The 8,387-nt window shown below is 44.4% G+C and overlaps 1 protein-coding gene across 1 annotated transcript; it reads left to right on the top strand.

Moving 5' to 3' along the window:
* Positions 1 to 398: 398 nt before the first annotated feature.
* On the top strand, positions 399 to 2,650 carry TRMT12 (tRNA methyltransferase 12 homolog (S. cerevisiae)). Its single transcript, XM_011949271.1, has one exon. It carries the CDS (start codon positions 565 to 567, stop codon positions 1,900 to 1,902), a length of 1,338 nt encoding a protein of 445 aa, XP_011804661.1. The 5' UTR covers positions 399 to 564; the 3' UTR covers positions 1,903 to 2,650.
* The last annotated feature ends 5,737 nt before the right edge of the window (positions 2,651 to 8,387 follow it).

The following is an 8,387-nucleotide window of genomic DNA, read 5'->3' as shown; positions in this document are numbered from 1 at the left end:
GGTTTTGCTGGGTTTTGGCCGCTCCTTCACTGCAACCTGTTTTATCAGCAAGGTCTTTATGACTTGTATTTTGTGCTGACCTCCTATCTCATCCGGTGACTCAGAATGCCTTAACCATCTGGGAATGCTGCCCAGTAGGTTTCAGCCTCATTTTACCTAGCTGCTATTTAAGATGGAGTTGCTCTGGTTCACGCGCCTCTGACAATTTCATGTTCATTTTTCTCTTTGAATTCATGAGCAGCACTGAAGAGAGTGTATGAGGTTTCTGGAAAATACCAATTTGAAGTCTTTTAGTCCACAAGATTCCCTGTTATAAATTTCCTCCCAGGCTGAAGAAAAGTAATGGTTGACCATAAAAAAGATGGCGGCCGCAGCTTCTCCCCGGCAACGCGACACCATTCTCCAGCAATCGCATCATACATTTAGTGCCCTGCCTGTTTGCACGTCATTTCCGGCACCGGCATGGCGGGGTGAGCCGCCGGCTCCCTTATTAAGACTCGGAATTTAATAAGCCTGGTGAGCCCACTCTGAGGAGATGGAGTATCGCTGAGGTGATGGGAGAGAATGTTAGTCGTTAGCAACATGGAGAGAGAAAGTGGGAAGCCCGTGGCTGTTGTCGCAGTTGTGACTGAGCCTCGGTTTACCCAGCGATACAGAGAATATCTCGAGGGGCAGAAACTCTTTGATACACAGCACCGTGTGGAAAAGATGCCGGATGGCTGGGTGGCGCTACCAGTGCTGGGAGAGACGCTTCCAGAGCAGCACCTGCAGGAGCTGAGAAATCGTGTTGCCCCAGGCAGTGACTGTATGCTGACGCAGCTCCCGGATCCTGTTCCTTCAAAGAGGGCCCAGGGTTGTTCACCTGCCCAAAAATTGTGTCTTGAGGTGAGTCGCTGGATGGAGGGCCGGGGAGTCAAGTGGTCAGCCGAGTTGGAGGCTGATTTGCCCCGATCATGGCAACGGCATGGTAATCTCTTGTTGCTGAGTGAAGACTGTTTCCAAGCCAATCAGTGGAAAAATCTGGGACCGGAACTCTGGGAGACCGTTGCCTCCGCACTTGGCGTCCGGCGTTTGGCAAAACGCGGGCGGGTATCACCGGATGGCACTCGAACGCCTGCAGTGACACTGCTGCTGGGTGACCATGGCTGGGTAGAGCATGTGGATAATGGTATCCTTTATAAGTTTGATGTGACCCAGTGTATGTTCTCCTTCGGAAACATCACTGAGAAGCTTCGAGTGGCATCGTTGTCCTGTGCTGGAGAAGTGCTGGTGGATCTCTATGCAGGGATTGGTTATTTTACGTTGCCTTTCCTAGTTCATGCTGGTGCTGCCTTCGTCCATGCTTGTGAGTGGAATCCCCATGCTGTAGTTGCTCTAAGAAATAACCTTGAGATCAATGGAGTAGCAGATCGGTGCCAAATACACTTTGGAGATAACAGAAAACTGAAGCTCTCAAATATTGCAGATAGGGTGATCCTGGGGCTGATTCCCAGCTCTGAAGAAGGCTGGCCCATTGCCTGCCAACTGTTACGGCAAGATGCTGGAGGCATTTTGCATATCCACCAAAATGTGGAATCTTTCCCAGGGAAGAATCTTCAGCCTCCTGAAGTCAGCAAAATAGAGAAAGAACATTGGCTGTATCCTCAGCAAATTACCACCAACCAATGGAAAAATGGAGCTACCAGGAATACTAGGGGAAAAATGTTGTCACCAGCCACCAAGCCAGAGTGGCAAAGGTGGGCAGAATCTGTAGAGACTCGAATCGCCACTCTTCTTCAGCAGATGCATGGGAAACCATGGAAGACACAAATTCTGCACATCCAACCAGTGAAATCCTATGCTCCCCATGTGGATCACATAGTCCTGGATCTGGAATGTTGCCCCTGTCCTTCAGTTGGCTAGAGGAGGTGGACCCTGGGACACATGGGATCCATGTGCGAGTGGTCCTTACTGTATCAGTTCAGTCGAGGTTGTCATCCCTTTTATCCCCGGTGATCATTTTTTTTCATATTTTGTAGCTCTGAAAGCAGGCTCTAGATCAATTCAAATTATCTCATTTGTCTTCCACTGATAACATAGAAAATGAAATACCTATTTGGGAGAAGCAGCATGGCCCATTGAAATGAGGCTCAGTTGTGCAATTATGAATTCCAAATTCTGACCTCAGTTCTGGAATTGAAGTTTCAGTATGTTTTGGCCTCAGGTTTTGTTATTTGCAAAAGGAGATTTTCTTTGAATTGTCTCACATGGCTATTTATTAAGCAGCTATACACAGGACATTGATTATTTTAGAGTGAAAGACACAGTACTTTTTCCAAATTGCTCTGGCTACCATATAGCAAATTGACTGGAGGAGGGCCAAGATGGAAACACGGAGACCAGTGAGGAGGCTTCTGTGGTTGTCTAGGTCTGAGGTGATGGTAACTGGGACTGGGGTGGTGGTAATGGGACGTAGATGGATATGATAAATAAAATTGACAGACCAAGCAATGGAATCAGAATTAAGTCCTTAACATGATGCTGCTTTGTTATTATGACTAAGTTAGAGAAGGGAACAAAAAATATTTTAGTGTATTTACATTCCCTTACTGTGGCATTCCTAAATGATTGTGGGGGGATGTCTTATAAACTTGATTTGTTGTGGTAGAAATATGGTTAAGACTCACCAGTCTATTTTTCTTTTTTTTAAAAGCTCATCTGCTGAGGACGAATCACTATTCTAAATCATAGGGAATCTAGATTTCTAGCCTCAAGCTTGTACAATAGCTGCCAATTAATAGCTATTAAAGTTCCTATTAAAATCTTAGATTTGTATAGGCCTCATACTCCCTCTTCATCTTCCTACCGTGGCTGAGAACACGAGGGACAACCTAAGAAGCTATAGGGAATGTGAGATATTCTGCAGAGCATTTCCGGCCTCACCTTATTTTATGGCTGTCTGCCATAAAAGGTGGTTTGCCATTGGAGTGACTAATTGTTGGTTTTTGTTTGTTTGCTTTTTTGTTTTTTTGAGACAAGAGTCTTGCTCTGTCACCCAGGCTGGAGTGCAGTGGCACTATCTCAGCTCACTGCAACCTCTGCCTCCCAGGCTCAAGCGATTCTCAAGCCTCAGCCTCCCAAGTAGCTGGGATTACAGGTGTGCACCACCATGCCCAGGTAGTTTTTGTATATTTAGTAGAGATGGGGTTTCACCATGTTGGCCAGGCTGTTTTGGAACTCCTGACCTCAAGTGATCTGCCCACCTTGACCTCCCAAAGTGCTAGGATTACAGGTGTGAGCCACCACGCATGGCCCTGGGTGACTAATTGTTGATTATCACTCAGAGCTTTGTTTTGGTGTATTTTAAAGCTATCTAGGCTGATTTGCTAGGTGAAGGAAATATAGAAAAGTGTGGCCTTACATGATTGTACCTGATATTTGGCTGACTGGATTTGGGCATGGCTACTCATCCTTCTCTTGCAACAGTAGCAGTAAGGACAGGTTGGTGCTGTTTGTGTTATCCAACAAATATTAAGTGCCTATTATATACAAAAGCCACAGGAAACATAACGATCCATTAGATAAGAGTTCCTGTCTCTGAGGAACCCACAACATAGCAGCAGAAATAACACAAGTACTCAAAGAAAGACTTGGAGTGCAGTAAGATAGGTGCCATGTGAGTGGTAGCATGTTGTAGGAATGCAAAGGTGGGAAAGAAGAGTTCTCAGAACTGAATAGGGAAGTCTTCAGAGGTAGTGTTTGAATTGGCTTATGAAAACTGGGTAAGATTTTGATGGGTAGGTTGCAGGTAGAAACAGGCACTAGTAGAAGAGACTAACAGATGCAAAAGTTTGAATCCTCAGAAAATGGTATGTTGTCATTAGATAAGTTTGGAACAGAGGAAGCAGTGAGAGATGTGTTGAAGATGGGGGCTGTTGTAAGGAATTAAAAAGCACTGTGTCTTACACACGGTAATCCCCTAGGGAGATGGTGGCCAGCATGTGATCCCACCACAAAAGCAAACAGCTTGCTTATTTCCATTCCCATCTCAGAGTGGCCCTCCTGTGTTACCTTAATCATCTTCTCTTGTTTCTTGTTTTGTTTTGTTTTTTCGAGACAGAGTCTCGCTCTGTCGGCCAGGCTGGAGTGCAGTGGCGCAATCTCTGCTCACTGAAACCTCCGCCTCCTGGGTTCAAATGATTCTCCTGCCTGAGCCTCCCAAGTAGCTGGAACTACAGGCGTATGCCACCACGCCTGGCTAATTGTTTGTACTTTTAGTAGAGAGGGGTTTCACTGAATTAGCCAGGATTGTCTTGATCTCCTGACTTTGTGATCTGCCCAGCTCGGCCTCCCAAAGTGCTGAGATTACAGGCGTGAGCCACCATGCCCAGCTAATCATCTCCTCTTTTACATAATGGGTTTTTCCTCACTTGTGTGCCCATGGCTTGCTGTCCTCAAACTAATGCTAAAGATAGCAACCTGGAGGTTGAGCCAATCTGGGAAGGGAACAAGGAGAAACAATGGGGAAGATGAGCCAGAGAGTCAGTCTGGGGACTGAGGATTTGCCTTTTTGCCATAAGCTCTGGATAGTCAGCCGATGTCAGGTGTGGCCAGTTGAATTCATTCGACCAACAGTTGTTGGACTCCTGCATGCTTGTGCTCTCCCTCTCTCATATATATATATATAATATATATAAAATGTAAACATATATGGGCCCTGTGTGTGCAGTGATGAAAGACTGACATGGCTCTGCCTTCATATTATTTCTTTATTTATTTTAATTTTTATTTTTTGGAGATGGAGTCTCACTCTGTCGCCCAGGCTGGAGTGCAGTGGAGCGATCTCAGCTCACTCCAACCTCCACCTCCCAGATTCAAGCAATTCTCCTGTCTCAGCCTCCCGAGTAGCTGGGATTAAGGTATCTGCCACCATGCCCAGCTAATTTTTGTATTTGTGGTAGAGACAGGGTTTCACCATGTTGGTCAGGCTGGTCTCGAACTCCTGACATCAAGTGATCCACCCGCCTCGGCCTCCCAAATGCCTTCATAGAATTTAGATTCCACTCATTCAACTCCTGACTCCTCTACTTTCTGTGTGACCTCAGGCAAGTCATGAATCTCTCAAGATTTAGTTTCCTCATCTGTACATTAAGGTTAACAATTGTACATGTCCTGTAGGGTAGTTCTTAGGTGTTAATGAATATATGTTAAACTGTCATCATGACTCACTGAGTGGTGAATACTTTTGTGAAATAAAAAGTATCTGAGACAGGTCTCAATCAGTTTAGAGGCTTATTTTGCCAAGGTTGAGGACACATAGGGGAAAAAGACACAAGTCACAGTAGGATCTGTGGCCCGCACTTTTTCCAAAGAGGATTTTGAGGGCTTCAGTATTTAAAGGGGAAAGTGAGGGTAGGAAGGGTAGCGGTAGAGGAAAAAACCAAAAAGGAGTGTAGGTAGTGAGTTAAGTGGTCATATTCTTGTGAGGCTTTGATTAGTGCTCACTGAATCCATATGTTACATGTGAAGTGGGGTAAAGGAAAAGTCAGTTATGCATTTGTCTGGACTCAGTACATCTGCATATGTCTGGGGTGGGCAGAGGGATGGTTTCTAGTCTTGTCTTTGTGCTGTATCTGTGAAGATAAGCTGTTTACATTGTCAAGGTAAGGGAGACCAACTGAGGAGATATGTAACCTTCTATCTTGCAGCTGTGTTTAGGAAAAAGAAAAGGCAGTTTTTTTGCATGACGGAGTTTCCAAGCTTCACTTTTCCCTTTGGCAGAGAAAGTTTGGGGTCTCCCTTTATTGTTGTTGTGGTTGAGATGGAGTTTCACTCTTGTTGCCCAGGCTGGAGTGCAATGGCGTGATATCGGCTCACCGCAACCTCTGCCTCCCAGGTTCAAGCGATTCTCCTGCCTCAGCCTCCCGAGTAGCTAGGATTATAGGCATGTGCCACCATGCCTGGCTAATTTTTGTATTTTTAGTAGAGACAGGGTTTCTCCATGGTCAGGCTGGTCTCGAACTCCTGACCTCAGGTGATCCACCTCCCAAAGTGCTAGGATTACAGGTGTGAGCCACTGCGCCCGACATTTTATTTTCCTTTCACACTTCATTCTATCAGTCAGTCTTTGTATACGATGAACCACCATTTCCCAATTTGGCTGTGAGGGGTTGCTGTATGTCTGGCCTACTCAAGGCAGAATGTCATTATTTTAAAAAGCCATTCACTGATTAATTAGGAGATACTGTGTAGTCTCCATTAAGTACTGTGCTTGGGAGCCAGTGACATAGAGATGAATAAAACTGAGTCCTGCCCACAATGGGATCACTCTCTGGTGACATGGATACAGAGAAAACAACGTCAGTGCTGTTTACTAAGTGTTTAGATAGAAACACGGGTTCTTATGGGCACACATAGGAGAGGCAGCCACCCTCATTTGAGGATGTGGGTTGAGGATTGGACAGGGTGACTGGGAAGGTGGGAGCAGGAATGCCTAAGGGAGTGTTAAAAAATGAGCAGGAGCTAATGTGTGAATGGAAGAACAGAAGCCTCCCTTAAGCTTTTTCTCTACTTAAGCATGTTCATTTACATTGCAGTTTTCTTTGAGGACTTGCTGGGTTGCCCTGGTTGGGAAGAGCAGTCTTATGGAACCAAGGAAAAAAGACTGAAGGGTTCAGGAGGCTCATGGGGTCCTTGTCTTCTCAGTCCAGCAATCTGTATAAGCTCTAAAGGCTTCCCATGCAAGCTGCAATATTAGTTGCCAGTCAGTGCAGCCACTTGATAGTGATATTTGTGATTTTTAAAAAAATAGTAATTTTTTAAAACTCCCTCAAACTTGAGCTGCTTTATTAACTTTGTAATTTTAAAAAATTATATGAGTTCACTAATATATGAGTACAATATGTGCCTTTGAAATACACAAATAGGCCAGGTGTGGTGGCTCATGCCTGTGATGCCAGCACTTTGGGAGGCTGTGGCGGATGGATCACCTGAGGTCAGGAGTTTGAGACTAGCCTGGGCAACATGGTGAAACCCTGTCTCTACTAAAAATACAAAAATTAGCTGGGTGTGGTGGCAGGTGCCTATAATCCCAGCTACTTGGGAGGCTGAGGCAGGAGAATGGCTTGAACCTGGGAGGCGGAGGTTGCAGTGAGCCGAGATCGCACCACTGCACTCCAGCCTGGGCGACAGAGCAAGACTCCGTCTCAAAAACAATAAACAAACAAAACCATACACGAGCAGAAATTAAAAATGGTAAGAAACAAATAGAATTTAAATTTCATTTTCTCCTACCCTGGGCACACATGTGACAAAATCCAATGTATATCGTTCTGAACAGCCACAGGGTACAGCCATTTTATATTGCACAAGCTGTAAAAGTAGTCATTTTCAAACTAAACTGTTACTTAAAATGATTACAAGTATTTCAAATGTTTAAAATAAAGATCCAACTCTGTTCACTTGGGAAACAGTTTGGCAGTTCCTTAAAATGTTGAACATAGGGTTATCATATGACCCAGCAGTGAATTAACCAAATAAATAAGACATGTGATAGAGGTATATATACCCAAGAGAATGCAAACATATGTCCACACAAAGACTTGTACATGAGTATTTGTAGCAGCATTATTCATAACCAAAATGTGGAAACAACCCAAAGTTCATCAACTGATGAATGGTTAAACAAAATGTCGTATCTATACAGTGGAATCTAAAAAGGAATGCAGTACTGATACACGGTTTCTGGATGAACCTTGAAAACATTATGCTGAGTGAAAGAATCCAGTTGCAAAAGGTCATTTATTGGCCAGAATAGGCAAATCTATAGAAACAGAAAGGAAGTTCCCAGGTGCTAGGGGGAGTGGAGAATGGAGAATGACTGCTAATAGGTACTGGGTTTCTTTTGTGGGAAGATGAAAATGTTCTGAAAATAGACGGTGGTGATGACTGCACAACTCTGTAATATATGAACCAGCCATTTAATTGTATATTTTTAAAGGGTGAATTTCCCTACTTGCTTCAGCAACATATATACTAAAAGGGTGAATTTTGTAGTATGTGAATGATATCTCAACAAAGCTGTTAAAAAAAAAAAAAAAGGGAAAGAACTTTGAAACACTTCCTACAGGAAGGAACACCAGAGGTGCATTTTATTATTTTCAGGGTCTTGCTTTGTTGTCCAGGCTGGAGTGCAGTGGCGCAATCAAGGTTCACTGCAGCCTAGGCACGGTGGCTCACACCTGTAATCACAGTTCACGCCTGTAAACTTTGGGAGGCCAAGGTGGGTGGATCACCTAAGGTCAGGAGTTTGAGACTAGCCTGGCCAACATGGTAAAACGCTGTCTCTACTAAAAATACAAAAATTGGCCGGGTGCAGTGGCTCACACCTATAATCCCAGCACTTTGGG

The sequence above is a fragment of the Colobus angolensis genome, unplaced genomic scaffold (assembly GCF_000951035.1).
Source record: "Colobus angolensis palliatus isolate OR3802 unplaced genomic scaffold, Cang.pa_1.0 Scaffold295, whole genome shotgun sequence".
In the NCBI taxonomy this organism is placed as follows: domain Eukaryota; kingdom Metazoa; phylum Chordata; class Mammalia; order Primates; family Cercopithecidae; genus Colobus; species Colobus angolensis.
The sequence above is the reverse complement of the archived record's forward strand: the minus strand, read 5'-3'. Positions and strand labels throughout refer to the sequence as shown.

What these genes read in the sequence shown, in the direction of transcription:
- TRMT12 (XM_011949271.1), top strand. Translation starts at nt 565, where the DNA reads ATGTTAGTCGTTAGCAACATGGAGAGAGAAAGTGGGAAGCCCGTGGCT.